The 15,393-nt window shown below is 40.4% G+C and overlaps 1 protein-coding gene across 2 annotated transcripts in view; it reads left to right on the forward strand.

Moving 5' to 3' along the window:
- pik3r2 (phosphoinositide-3-kinase, regulatory subunit 2 (beta)) overlaps positions 1 to 15,393 on the forward strand; it is a 28,948-nt gene that overhangs the window by 6,038 nt on the left and 7,517 nt on the right. For both annotated transcript variants that reach the window (XM_058633133.1, XM_058633141.1), the window contains exons 2-5: positions 1,495 to 2,370; positions 12,359 to 12,451; positions 14,376 to 14,450; positions 14,801 to 14,953. In XM_058633133.1, the coding sequence (XP_058489116.1) occupies positions 2,052 to 2,370; positions 12,359 to 12,451; positions 14,376 to 14,450; positions 14,801 to 14,953 (640 nt within the window). In that variant the 5' untranslated portion in view covers positions 1,495 to 2,051. The remainder of the gene's footprint in view (positions 1 to 1,494; positions 2,371 to 12,358; positions 12,452 to 14,375; positions 14,451 to 14,800; positions 14,954 to 15,393) is intronic.

Genomic DNA, 15,393 nt, shown 5'->3' on the forward strand with positions numbered 1-15,393 from the left:
CAGTGAATGTTTGCTCGCTTTCTGAATGTGGTGGACGGAGAGAGAATAATCTAGACTTGGATTTCGAAAGCATGCACTTAAGTATTCAGAGATGCAAAACGGAGGTGTATGTTCATTTTGCTTCAGCTTTTACCTGTTTTTATTTAAGCATCTGCAATGCATCACTGAAAGCACTGTGCATTCAGATATGTTTTTGAAGTGATTGCACAACATCAGGCCTCACAAACCAGGCCTTTGGTTATTTGGATTTGGACATTTTAGGAAATTGCCCCAAATAGCTTCTTACTCCTGACATAGAAAAGCAAAACTTCGCCTCCCCATCTACCTGCTTCGTCCCCTCACTGACATAATTTGATCCCGTCCAGAGAGGTTAACGTTACACTTGTCCTCGGTTTGGGCCACAGACCACAGATGTCGTACTTAATCTGGAAAACCTAATCTCTCCTTTGATCGCTCCCTGTCTCTTGTGCCAGTTATGCCCTGTATATTCCTTTCTTAAATCTCAGATGAAAACCAGATTAACAAACTTTCCATATCTCACCATGGACATCATAATCTAGGTATTTAGATTTTTGTGATTTCTGTATCGAGTGTCTGATGAATTTTTACACGGCGATAAAATTCATTCTTTTGGAATCGTAATGTTGCCGTTATCCAGGCATATTTGCGTACTTTTGCTTCGCCTTTTACTGGGCCTATCATCTTCATCAAATTTGATGCGGTTCCGTCACTCCTCACCATTGACCTTTTGCTGTATGCGAGCACCATGATATGATTGAGTAGGAGTATTATTTTATTTAAATTCAAGTGTTGTTTGTATGATATTGTGCTCGTCTTTGTTCTTTTCAGTTGACTGTGCATTTGGTTTTCTCATGCAGAAAAATCTTAGCACACTATGATTTAGGTTTTTGACAGAATGAAGCCCGAAATATTTTCGAGGCAACACAGAGCTGCCTTTTTTTTCTCTCATGCAGAGAGAACTTTTAAAAAAAAGGTTTGAGTAAATTATGGTTGCCCTACAGCAGCGGTGCAGGTCTTAGTTTCCTATGCATGCACACATGAAAATATATCCTTAAAATTCTTTCAGTACTGCTAATCGTTAATGTTTTTGTATAAGTTGAAGGGACATCAATTTCACAAGAAAAACTTCCCTGTGATGCATCAGTTAAGGCTTTGAGGGTGTGAATGTAGAATGGAGGGAATGGGGGCTCCTGTCCAGGGACCCAGTGTGCTGTTGGTTATGACGCAGCAGCATCATCCGATCTCTCCGTCCTAACCGAAGACTGCACAAATGCACGGAGCTGCTGCAGTTCGCCATTTTCATGCACGGCTTTGAGCTTTGTTTCACATAGATATGGGCGCTTTACTTGTGGCTATTTATCAAAGAGAATTTACCTGTTATGACGAATCACTAATTTTTCACAGTTTTGGTTTTATTATTGTTTTTTTTTCCAGACTAAATTGTAATATTTTTTGTGTTTTTATGTTGTGCAGGTCGGTCGAAACCCCGTCCAGAACATGTGGGAGCCAGAGAGAACGGAAGAGGATTAAAGACCATCCCACTCTGCTGCTCGTCTCCCAATCCGACCGCTTGATTTCCCCGCAACACGGGGCCTTCAACTAGCAAAGTCTTTTTCCCGGCTCTTCCAACAGCACCAAGCCAGCAGGTTTTCGCTGCTTGAAAGAGCATGTTGCCAATGCTCTCCCTCTGCTCCATCATCTGGCTCAACCGAGGAATCAAGCTGAGGAAATTGCACCAGTCCACCAACACCGGTCAGGTCTGAAACTGCTGCAGCCATAGACATAACAGCAGAACGCCATCTTGTCCACTTTTGAAAATGCTCCTAAGCTTCGGGTGACTCCTCCTCCTCCTCCCATTATTCCCCTACCCCTTCCCCCAAAACAAACTTACCTCCAACACCAGAATTTAGTCTCAACCGCCTTTCCGGTTCTGAGGAGGATTTTTGTTACCCTGTTGTTGCAGTGGCACTTAGGCTGCACCATCTAATCCTCTTTTTAGAGGCCATTTTGACTTTTGTCTCCATAACAAAATGGCGGCAGAGGATTTTCAGTACCGTGCTCTCTATGCATTTACCAAGGACCAGGAAGAGGACTTGGACTTGCATCCTGGTGATCTTCTCACAGTCAGCAAGGCCACTCTGTTGTCCATGGAGAACTACCAGGAGGGCTGTGAGGAGCAACCAGAGTGCCTGGGCTGGCTCTTCGGGTACAACGAGCATACCAGGCAGAGAGGAGACTTCCCAGGGACTTATGTCGAATATGTGGGCCCTGTCAAGATGACTCACCCATCGAGTCAACCAAGGTCCCAGCGACCACTACCCGCTCCTCCCAGACCAGAATCATCTCAAGGTAAGGATCCTTTAAGTAGAAGATGTCTGTCCACTTGGTTGGGGCTGAACTGGCTGCCTTTGCGGTGCATGACGCCTACGTCACTGATCTGTTTCACTCACCTGTTGTCCAAACACGGAGTGTGCCTACAGCAGGGCTGCTTCTGTTTTACATTACATAATACAATTTAAATGACTGTCAATCCTCCATTGTTATGAACTCATTCCTATGATGCCGTCTATGTATCCATCTGTCCTCCTAATATTTTACAGTAAAAGCTTTGTTGAAAAATGAATGCATTCCGGGATCTCAAACACTGGAGTGCTTTGACTGTGAAATGGGTACGGAGCGCGTCGCGTCTGTGAGCAGATACAGACATTGACATGTGTGGTGAATGATAATATCCACTGTGTATTTTGCTGTAAAGTTCACGCAGCTCACAGAAAAACTAGGAAAGAGCGCTGTTCACAGAAAGAGCAGCACGGGTCACACGCGTGAGGCACCGCTCCTATGTGCCAAAATGAAAAGCATGATGTTCTGCGACACCGATGCTCTCACGCTTCCCCGATATTCACTGTGAAGACGCACTGTAGCGCTGTCATTTTCAATATATTATTATAAAGTTTATAATAAGCTCACGGCACAAAAACTTTTAATTTTATAATTGAAGTTTTCTATGAGAAACCTGAATCGTATTCTAACGAAAATTATATTATGATATTGATAATAAGCAATGAGTTATTGTACAGAACATTTAATGTGCATTTCTTTTTAAAAGAAAATCTTCTCAGTTGTCTTTATCCATTTTCCTACTCGGTTGCATATTTTCAATATGTATATTCAGTATGGTCACATTGTGCTTCATTTCCGGATCTGCATCTGTCTTTATGTCTGAGTGACATTTTTACAGCCCATGCACAGAGTGGTGTAAAGGTCCTATTTTTTCCCCCCTCTGATTGTTATTTTTCTACTTTTCGTCCTGTTCTCCCCAAACAGTAGCATTTTTGGTGACCTGAACACGTATGAAAACTCAAGAAACCAAAATTCAGAACCGCCCAAATATGTCGTAATTTACCTTCAACTTTTCTCTGCCGTTTTTTTAGTTCTAGTTAAATGTTTTATTTTTCCTCCACTGTATGTGAATGTAGACGATACCACGCACAATCTGCCTAGCGCAGATCGAAAGGTAGATGAGATTCCTTGCCACAGTTGCCACGACAACCCGGAGCAAAAGCGAGGGGAAGGAAGGAGGAAATTACATCTTTCTCGTATGTCCAGTTTCCCGGGTTAGAGGCAGTGCACAGCTGCGTTGGCCTCCGTCCAGCTTTCCCCTGTTTTTTGAAAATAAATTTTATTTTTTATTTCTTTCAGGAAGAAACTGAATGTCTAATAAAGGTATACTAACTTCTTTTGTTGTTGTAAAACAATGAAACTTACTTGCAAACAATCAATATTTTTGCACAATCTTAACAATCAACACAGTCATTGCGCTGATGATCCCAACTGAATATTGAATTTTTAATGGTGATTCGTTGAGTAACCTGGATAAATAATTTCAAATAACTAACAATGTCCCTTTTTAATTAATGTCATAAGCCTCGGCTCTTTGCAGCCACCACATAACTGACTCAACAACCTACTGGACTCTCTTGTGTTTGTCTCTGTCATTTGTATCTGGTCTAATCTGCACAAAAATCCATGCAGCTCCTTCAACTCTGCTTAACTGACTCTGCTCAACTGTGAGTAAATAATTGTGCAGACAGGAGGGGCTGCAAAGACTGATTTCAGCTCTGTTAAATCCAAAAAAGAAAGATATTAATGGCATTTTTTGGCGCAAAAAACAGTTCCCTTACATTTGAACAGAGACTAATGTTTCGATAGGTGTGTTCGTATTTTGTGCAAATGGAGAGTTTTGCATTTTTTCCCTGAGAGATAAGTGCTCTGTTCTTTCACACCTCTCTTCGCTCCTGTGACTCCGGGCATGTCTGATATTTATTCATGGTGGTAAGTGCCTGCTTTCAGCTACGACGGTGTCCAAGTCAAACATTGACATGGCATGGATTGGGCAACTTAAGCAAGCTCACCTCCGAGTAAAAACTATGATTTGTTAGCAAGGATCTTCTACTCTACCAAGATTTCCATGATTTCTCCTCATTTGGTTTTGGCTTCAGGTGGTTAATTTATTGCTTCCTTCTATGGGATGCCAGAGGCAAAGATGCACAGGGCCAAAACAGATAAATAATTTCTTTTAGATTATTCTTCATCTAAAAGCATGCATTTGTCTTCTGTCAAAGACTGTATTCTCTGCAAATCCCCTGTGCTTTTTTTTTTTATGACAAATGGGCTAAGTACCACTCTGAGCACGTAGGCTGTGAACTCTGAATTACCTCTGGTTGAGCCAACTGGCTATTCATCGAGTACAACAAAGTACACTGGGCCTCATTCAAATTCATTAGTTGGAATTCATTTCACAGTATTTTTTTTTTTTCTCTTAAAAGTCCTAAAAACAGGGTATATCATAGTCGCAGCTCAAATGTAGATAATACAGTGTCTAGAGTTCTTATCAAATAATCTAAGCAATGATATAAAAACATGAAGAGTGAAGAGAATGTGCACACGGCCACTCCTTTAACTTTCTCCAGCAGGAGCAGGTGAGAAGGACAACAGTTCTCTTGATTTGACAGGCACTGAGACAAACCAGTTGGGCAGCAGGCGTTACTGTCTGATTTGGAAAGAAAAGGGGTAGAAGAAGCAAAAGAGATGAGTGGGAAGTGAGGTGAGAAGTGGGATGGGGGGTGGGGTTATTTTACAAATATCATCTTCGTTTCCCCGAAGGTGTGAATAGATCTATTGTTAGTGTGGCCCATTTACTATTCACAGGGATCGTAATATTTGGTATCAAGGTGCAGCACCGTGTTCTGGTGGTCAGGGAAGGTGTTAAATCCAAGTGTCCATCCATCCTTTCACGTATGGTTAAAACTTGGGTAAACACGTGTGATGTCAGAACCCACAAACACAAATCTTAGCAGTGTATTTGCCCTTTAGAAGAAAAGAGAAAGTAAGTCTGTGAGGTGACTGCTTTTTTAAACACCAGCACAAAAAGCACAATAGTAGATGAAATGCATAAAGTAAAAAAAATAAAAATCTGTTTTTATGCAGCAACCTGGTAGCTGTAAAACCCACATTTACATGCAGCTGCCTGGTTATCAGATTTCTACTCAACCCCCAACAATACATTTGAACCAAGACTGGAACATTTTTCCTTTTTCTTTTTTTGTGTGTGTGTGTGCAAGTACCAGCTCTGCAGTGTCAGAGTAGTGGGAGATTGTGTATTTAGACTAGTCTTATTTTCAGGTTTAGTTTGATTTAATAATTTTAAAAACAGAAATAAACCTCTGTGCACTGTGAACTAGCACTACAGTGCAGTGATATTCAGTTTGACGTCTTTTTCCCCAAGTAAAACTCTGCGTGGCAGAAACATTACCGTTAATCGTGTTTTTCTTAATCTCATACTGATTTGAAGTAAATGGTGTTTCTCGTTTGTATTTCAGAAATCTGGTCACTGCAGTATGTCGACAACAACGCAGCTGCTTAAGTTCATAAAAAATGTTCCAATAATGAAAAATGAAAGAGTTCTATTTTGTTCTTGGGTTTATGTTCTGTGTGTTTTAGGCGTTGTTTTCTGCAAAGTTGGACCAAAAATAATTTTCGTTCTCCAGATACAATTGCAAAACCTTACTCAACTTGCAGCAGAAATAATTGTACAAAAACCCAGAGGTTTTTTTTTTTTCCCTTCCCTCGTTTCGGTCTCTCCTCTCTTTGGCCTCACTTTAACTGCCTGCTGAAGTGAACCATGGCTTGGCATTTTTGCAAACTCCTCCCTTCGTATTCCCTCTCTCATTGCTGCCCCTCCCCTCACCCCCCTGCCCCCCACCCCCTCCCGTCCTCCCTCCCTTATTCACATACACGTCTGATACTGTCTCTGGGCAGCAATAAACCATGTTAGCAGGGCCAGTTCTCAGAAAGGAGAGGCCTCCACTCACTCTCCGCTCCCTGTGCCTTACCAGGAAAACACTTTCAAAGAACCCATGGAGGGGCTGGGATGGGTGGGAGAGCGGCTGAGCACTACCGAAAGAGAATGGGAAGGAGATATGGAGAGGCTGGAAAGGGTGGGAGACGAGTGTAAGCCGAGGCCACAGCCAACTGCAAATATAGGAACCAGCTGTAATTGGTTTCTCTTCTGACAGTTGCATTATTCTCTTGGACTTTTACCAAAACTTTAGCATGTTATAATTTATGAAGCTGTAGAAAATGTTATCCCTGGAGCTTTCAGAACGCAACGCATTTAGGCATGAAGTATTCTTAATGAAATATTAATCGTTTGAGCAAGCCACCAACTCACTAAAGTACAGATTGTACGGTTGCTTGTTGAAAGCAGGGGTGAAACAAAGTGGCCGTCTTTGATTCAGCAGAACGATAACAGTAGAGCATTTAGTGTTGATAATTACAAATCATGAGTGTATGAACGAATTGATGTATTTGGACAAATAAAAAAAAAAAGTCGTAGAAACCAAATGAAGAGCTCTAACTAAGCTGAAAAGGAAATAAAATACCCTCATTGTTCTGTGTCTGTAAGGAGTAGGAAAAAACCTATCTAGCCCTACCCTCTATTTACTTAACTTAAATGGCAAACATTGTGAAGCTTCCTGTTATATAATTATTTAAACTACTCCAAAAAATCGGGAAACAAGTACGATAAGAGAGAAACATTCATAGTGAGGTCATCTAAACAACATGTTCCATTATATATCCATTCAGTTTGTTGTTTCTGAACAGCTGTTTAAACTTATTCAATGATGTCCATATTTAAAGCACATTATTCAGATTTTTCCCTCAGTTGAAACCTTCGGATATTGATGGTAATAGTTTGGGTTTTAGCTTTGAACATAATATGTGTAAATTTGAAATGGGCCAGATCTTTAAATTTAAGTTTTCAGTTTAACGAAGAGTGGGTTAGTTATTTCTTGTAGACTTGTTTTACAGAAGCAGCGTCTGTTTCATCCAAAGGGCAAATCTCCAGCTCTGCCTTATAGTGCACATTGATGGGAAAAGCAGTTATTTTCATTGTACTGAATCATTAGAATCCATTCATTAAAAAGATTTGTTCACCGATTTGTTCTTCCTGCATGACGAGCGCAACAGTCACTGAACTGAAATACGGGTTGTGATTTGGCTCGCGATCGCCAGCTTTCTTTAAATCCACCAGACTCCTCTGTTAAATATTGAGATTTCAGAATGTTCCTTGCTAAATGTTGGAGATGAATGCTTGTTTTCAGACTTTTTTAAGTTTTGTTTTTTTGTGTGTTTTTAAACTGAACTACAGTTTGGTATTGTTCTTGGATTGGCTGAGGCTGATTCTGACAGCTTACTACAGGACAATGCTGGTGTGACGACACTTAAATGCCTGTTCTTTTCTTTCAGGCATACTGCACATAAACATATACAGCTGTACGTATATATACATTATGTCCTTTGGATAATTTTTAGGTCCTGATCATGATACTAAAGCATCATGTAACAACAGTCTCTAGAACACCACACAAATGAATCAACCATGAAATGGTTGTTTTTATGTAATATATTGTTATTTTATCAATCTATTTTCCAGCATGCAAATTGGAGACTGGGCCTGTTTTTAAGAAGAAACATTATTATTATTATTATTTTTTTTTACACTGAGTACATCTCAACCTTACATGTTTTATACCACATTTCTGCATCAATATCTTGCGCGAGTGGAGCCAGTAGGCCTGTATGACCACGTCCAGCATTGGGAGGGGATCATGCATGTTTGACATGGTCGCAGGGGCTCAGTTGTACACGTGTAGCTTTGAAGCATGTTATGACAGAAGAGTCGATAGTGTCTGTTTATGATGCATTGCCTTGGATGCAGTGAAGACATGCAGCATTGAAACCTGACCAGCAGCATACACACCGTTACACACCATCCGTGAGCCAGACACCAACTGGCCTTGTCAACACTGCACACAAGGAACACATGCTTGGTGTAAACAGCATGGTTCAAATATGTTTTAATAGATGTTCCCCAGATTTGTCAATAAAGAGATTTATTTGCATTTTGGCTTTAAATACTTGCATATGGAGGCCAATTAAATACGGGAAGCTCAGAGAGCTCTTCTGTGGGAATTTTAATTGTAAGAATCAGCCATTCACTGATGATGGTAAATTGAATTAGGCAAAACTCAGGCTACAGCTAATATGAACCACACATTTGACTCCCTTTGTGGGATTTGTTGTCAATTAGAATGAAAGTGTTTAGAATATTTAGTCAATTATTTTAAAAAATAGTTTTCTCTTGCAGAATCCTAATATTTCTACAGGCTTGATGAACAGAAACAGCTAAAAGTAACAGTTGCCAATTTACCACAAATGATTTTATTTTTGTTTATCAGTGTTATCTGCAATCCAGGGTTTTGAAACGAGATTTCTTTTTTGTTTATTTTCTCTTTTATCATTTGAAAGCTCATGTTTGTGCTGTATCCTGTTTTCCCTGTCCTGTGAGGCTCTGTTAATTTTGGACCAGTGATTTATTTATTTTCCTACAGCAGTAACTTGGTGAACACTGAGTAGACAAAGCTAAAAATACTTTGTTTTCTACTTGGCCTGATTGTATTTTTCTTATTATTAGCAGGGGCGGCTAAACGTAGCAGACTTTTGGTTTAAGGAGGAGAATATAATCACAATTATCAATGCTACCAAATGGAAATTGAATCATAATACAAAGTTAATCTGCCAATTATTTCCCTCAAATTGTGAATCAATACCCTAATATTTTAATGTTATTTACCCCCAATAAAGGACTTAACATGTTAGAAAAGAAGTGGCATTTTAACTACATATCATAGCTACAGTTTAATAAGACGTCAACATAAAATCGGCATCAGAGTTAAAGTGAAAATCCCTCTGAGGTTTGATTAGACTGGTGAAATCCTGTGAATGAATGAACACAATATCTCTGCACATGGAGAAGCTTCATTCTGTCACACAGCTCTGAGAGGGAGAATGCCGCAGAGCCAGCTACATATTACATAAGCATACTGATGCAGGAGATAGAGAGCAAATATTTAGCTTTGCATAGCTTTCCTTCGTTCAGCCTACTTTTGCCTGACTGCCACTTGCCTTAGAGACAGGATCTGCAACTTTCTTCTGACCTTCACACACTCTACTTCATGTTTGGACAGCAAACACATGGCACATAGGTTTGTGAGTCATCTCTCTTTGGCAGATGTTGTTGAATGACTCGGTTTGATTAGGACTTTTCTTCCAAGACGTTTCAAAACAAGGTCATGAGACTCGGCTGTGAATCCATGCATTATTTAGACTAACTTTGAATGCACCAGGACACACTTGATAAAATGTGAGTGCAAAACTAGTGCAACAATTCCTTGAATACCTCTTTATATCTCTGACTCTCTCTCACTCACTCACTCACTCACTCACTCACTCACTCACTCACTCACTCACTCACTCACTCACTCTCTCCCTCCCTTCCACTGACTACCTTGCAGGACATGTCAAGTCATATGTCTGTCTCTTCACTTGTCGTCTGCCAAGGAAGTGGTTCTAATTGACTAAGGAGTTGCTGCTACTTTACCCCCAACCCCACTTTCTCGCTCTCTCCCTTGTCTCGTATCATTCCAGTGCCCAGACAGTTCCGACTGCTTTGCCAGAGAAAAGAAAGCATCCGTCTTTGCATGAAAGCCAAAGTTTGACTTGTTCTCTTTTCAAACAGAGAGAGAAATATACAGCAAAATACCATGTTTGTAGGAGTGAGTACATATTCATCATCTTCTTGGAAAAAATAAAATATGTCAATTCCTTCTTGTATGAGGATATTTTTTACTTATTTTGTGCTGGCAGTTGATGGAATGAAAGAAATAATAAAAACAGCCAAATTAATTAATTTTTAATTTATATAAACTGTTAATTGGGACACCAACTCGGAGCATGAACAACACTTGGATGTCATTCCATTCATAGGGTTTTTTTCTGACTTATAAAGTTGAGCTGGGCAACATATTTTGTCCCCCACTGAACAATTAATCTATAAATACTTTACAGCAGGATGCTAATCAAGTGATCTCGGAGAACTAGAGTTGTGTACCTCTGTTCACAGCCCTGGGAAAACGGGCCAGTGACGGGAGACTTGGACCAATCACACGGCAGTTCAAAGAGAGAGACACAGACACGATGTTAGAAAATATTGCATTATTGTGTTATTCAAACTTAAACCAGACTTGTAACATGTTGGTCTGACTGAAGTTTGACAATGCAGTTGGGAGTCAAATTACTTCTGCATGTATATGTTCGGCTGGACCCAAATTGGCCAACACGCCTGCTCTGTGACATAAAAGTTCAACTGGAAACCCCCTCAATTCTGAAATGGGTGTATTTTGCAACCTAGCATGGTAGAGGAATTACACATACGTCATTTTACACATACGCTGGTGCTTGTTTACTGAGACAAGAATGGCGAAGTTGAGCTACAACCCCAGCTTAACCTTAAGTTTGGATGGAAATGTGCTGATAAACATAGGTCGGAGTGCTGAGCAAACAAGTCACATAATATTATACACTAGTTAATGATGGTGTCCTGCTGATAGCAGATGCAGATCAGATTAAATGCTGATAAAAGCAATTGCCAATTGTGTATTGTTTGGTGTTTAAAATGTATAAAATAATAACTGCACTGCACATCACAGAAATGGAGCTGGAGACACGGCCATGGCTAAGTTTCAGACAGATGGAGAAAGACGGTGAAAAAAGGGAAAGCTGAAAGAGAAAGATTTAATGAAACTTGAGTAAAAGACCAGGAGAGAGGAAAACAATAAGAGAAAGTCCTGCAAGAGCAAGAATGAGAGAGAGCACGTTAGTGAGAGAGTGAGGGCTGGAGACATCCAGGGAGACTGAGAACAAGAACCAGAGAGGGTGTGTGTGCGTGTGTGTGTGTGTGTGTGTGTGTGTGTGTGTGTGTGTGTGTAAAAGACGGGGACGGAATGTGCTGACGCGGCGCTTCTTGTTTGAACTCCTCAAATTAATAATCAGCAGCGGTTTAGCCGAGCTGTGCCAGGAACAGGCGCCTACTGCCAAGCCCCGGCCAGGCCAGGCCCTCCCTGCTCCCAGCATTTCCCCCTACCTCCCCCTCCTCAGACCCCAGCTCACAGCTCTGCTTTGGGACGAATAGGAGGCGCTGCCTGCCTGCCCGCCCGCCCGCCCGCCCGTCCAGGTCGGGTCTGGTCTGGCGCACTGCCACAGGGCTTTTGCTTGTTCAGGAGTTTTGATTAAATCCTTTATTGTGCTCCACTCACGCAAAGAGCTAAGGTGAAACACTGAGCAGGACAGAACGGAGGGGAGAAGAGAAAGCAAGAGGGGAGAGAAGAAAAGGCAAAATAGGGGAGGGGAGCGAGGGAGGGAAATGGGATCTCTTTTTTTTTCTCTTTTGCTTTCTCCTTTTTCTTTCGCACTGAAAAGATGTTTGATTTAGTCTGTAGGGAGTTGTAAAGTAGATAAAGTTTTTTGCTTGGCATCAGCAGTTATTTGTGACCTTTTTTTATTTTTACTCATAAGGGTAATGCCTATTTTCATTCGTTTGTACTTTTACCAAATCTGCTCCCCTGGTTTTATTATTTTTCCTATCATTTTTCTCATAAGCTACACTTCCAGACTACAAACACAGGATCCTCTCTGTTTTAATTACATTTGAAAGGTTTTCGTTATATCACTTTGCAAAAAAACAGGTTTGCTTCTTGGCAACTATTTAGTGTTCTTCACAAATTGTATATGCAGTGTAACAAACAATATTACATGCACAGTCTGTATATCTCCAACTGCTCCTTGTTAACTGTTCCCTTGTCAGTGCTGCAGCCCCCTGGGGTCTTTCAGAGGCTTTGTGCCAGAAGTGTAACAGTGATTTGTGTTGTTGTTTCAGCTGTTTCTGTGCTGGACCTGAGTGAGCAGTTCACACCACCAGAGACGGCTCCCCCGGCTCTCATCGGCCTGATCCAAGCCATAGAGAAGAGAGGTATATCCATGTCAGCCAGCCATCGTATCCGTCTGTCCCACTGATTCTCTCTGTCCACCTCCCCGCCTTTCGTCTACGTGCAACTGTCTCCTTCCCACCATCTGCCTCTTGCTCTCATGCCAGCAGTTGCACAAGTGTAGATCTATAGACATGTGAGTGCAGTCACACAGTCACACAGATGTAGAAGAGCAAGCACCAGATCATGCACACTCTCATTTGGTGAGAGACTCCATGTAGTTTTTTTTCTACATGGAGTGTGGGTTTAAGTCAGAGGAACTTTCTTTCATTTTTGTCTCACTGAGAATCCTGTAGAGTGGGTTTGATTCACACTAACTTATTAACAAATAGTGGTCAGTGGGACTCCCATTCCCCCCCCCCCTTTTTAATTTTAATTTAATATGGTTATGGCGACAAATTGTGAAAAGATTCATAATGCCATGGCAAATTCCTTCCACACAATACACTTCAGTTTACTGTGAAATAAATAAAATCTGTCAATTGAAAGATTGGGGTTCACTGAATATTTGGCATTTTGAAGGAATGAAAGGATTAACTGATTATCAAAAGAACTGATTCTATTCACACATGTGCACGTATGCCAACATTAACATATATGCAAATAACATTTGCATGCGTTTAAAGTACAGAACTTGTTCCTGTTTGCAGTTTATGCTTTATACTAATCTCTGCTTCTATTGTACGACGTACTGTGCCATTTTATACAGTATTTACACAGTTAATGACAAGAAGAAAGTTTATCTCTATAGATTTTTAATAGTTGTTTTCTTGGAGTTCAAGTTTTTCGATAGCTGTAAAACACATGTATATAAGATTGGTGGTAATCTTCCTTTTTGCAGGGTGAGTGTCAGTTAAGGGTGAATCTGCTGGTTGTGGGGGAAATGTATTTGATGTATAATGTCAGTAAACATTTTCCTGAGGGTTTAATGGTCTTACTCATTAGTTTCAGGTCTTCTTCAATAGAAAATGATATCTGTGATGATAATTTTATACAAAAATGGTGTAACAGTTGAAATAATAACTACTTATCTTGCACATTATGTTAAAGGCAGAGTTTAAGAACAGAGTGTCTGAGACACCCACCAAAATTCTTCTTACACTTGTAAATAGTGAAACATGTCAATGTTAGAGGGGCGGCAGGATGTCTACCTTTGAATGTAAATACCGTAATGTAGCAGAAATACTGAACTATTCCCCAGTGTTTGATGCACACACACACTCTGTCTGCATGGTGTGGCTTTCACAACTACCTGAGACTGTCCTGTCCCAAGGAATTGTCTCCTAGATGGAAGCTGTCTAGACCCAGTATTTCTAAAAGTGTGTGTGTGTGTGTGTGAGGAATTTCAGTCATTCAGAGTAAAAAAAAAAAAGGAATATTTTCCCAGGTTGTATAAAATCTTTCTCTCCCTCACGGAACAATCTGCTGAAAAGAATCTTGTAATGCAGTATTTTAGTTTAGACAATTTATAATGTCTGTGCTGTCTGGCATTCAGAGTCACTAAATGAAACCCACGTTTTCCACAATAAAAGAAGAAGGAAAAAAAACACCAGGGAACATTGGTTGGCTCTATTTTATAACATTTGACAGACCACTGGATTAGTTACGTCTTGAAATAACTGCTTTGTCATGTACAGGTTGTTGTTACGTTGTCCAACTGGTGATAAAATGTCTGTGTTGAGTGTCTGCAAATGTTATTGTTTAACATTAGCATAGAGTCATTCACCTCATTAGAGTGATCTATTAGTTGCCTGACTTCCATATGCATTTTATATCGGCTTCATTTCTTGCTGTTTGAGTTTCTACTTTGCTCTTCTGGACTGTGTTTTTTCTTTTGTGATTAGACTAGGTTTCTGTATACCTGTGGACTGTGAACTTCAAAGCGGTTGCATTTTCTTTCTTTTTCAGGTCTGGACACCAAGACCTTGTACAGGACGGTCGGCTCCTCTGGCTCCGAAAGCCCAGTGTACAGTCTCAGCTCTGGTGAGTCCATTTGATAATAAATTGTTTAGTATATACTGCACCATACTGTACACATGCTCCTTTTACCTGAACCTTCCTATTTCTAATTTTACAATATGTATATTAACAGCATGTATATGTGTATGTTTAATCCATTCACTTTTCCTGCCCTCTTTAGCCCGTCTGGCCTGGTTTGAACTCCTTAGTCCTGCTTCTTAAAAGTTACAGGATTCCTAAATTGTAATGAAAGTGTCCAAAATGAATAAATTAAAATATCTTTTTGTATAAAGAATTGGTTGATTTATATTGGTCAAAGTTTCCCTGATCTTGCCTTTAAATCTTTTTGTATGCTGTTTTTCTTTGTGGTCCAGAGAGTGAAGCGTGTCAGAAAGATGTAGGTTACCTCTCTGAGTGTGTCCTGAACTACCTGAGAGAGCTCCCGTCACCTGTCATCCCTGCCTGCATCTACCCTCACCTCCAAACTGTTGTCACCCTGCAGCAGCAGGTCCTGCAACAGTCAGCAGGTACTGTAGACTTCCTTATGAGGAAGTGCTCCAGCTTCACACTTGTATTGCTTGGACATAACTTTGTCCTATTAGGACAGGTTTTCAACTCTTATGTGTTGTTTACAGAAGTGGCTCAGGGTTTCATTGATGCAAATCAATTGGAACTCAGGATGAAAAATGGTAAACAAATGTGGTGATTGATTAAAAAAAGAAAGTACCGTAGTATTTTTTAACACATAGTTCCACTAAAGATCCAGTGTGTAACTCTCAAGGAATTCCGAATAAGTGCCACAACTTTACTCACCACACTCCACCACTACTCAGTTGCTACAAAGTGTTTATCTAAAACCTGGACTGCTGAGTGTTCAGGTTTCTTTGCAGTGGAGTCTAGCTTTTGTGGGGGGCTTCTTCTCATATGAAGCCATACTCCAAAATTGCTTTTACCAGTGCTATGATGC

This window comes from Solea solea, chromosome 1 (assembly GCF_958295425.1).
Source record: "Solea solea chromosome 1, fSolSol10.1, whole genome shotgun sequence".
NCBI lineage: Eukaryota > Metazoa > Chordata > Actinopteri > Pleuronectiformes > Soleidae > Solea > Solea solea.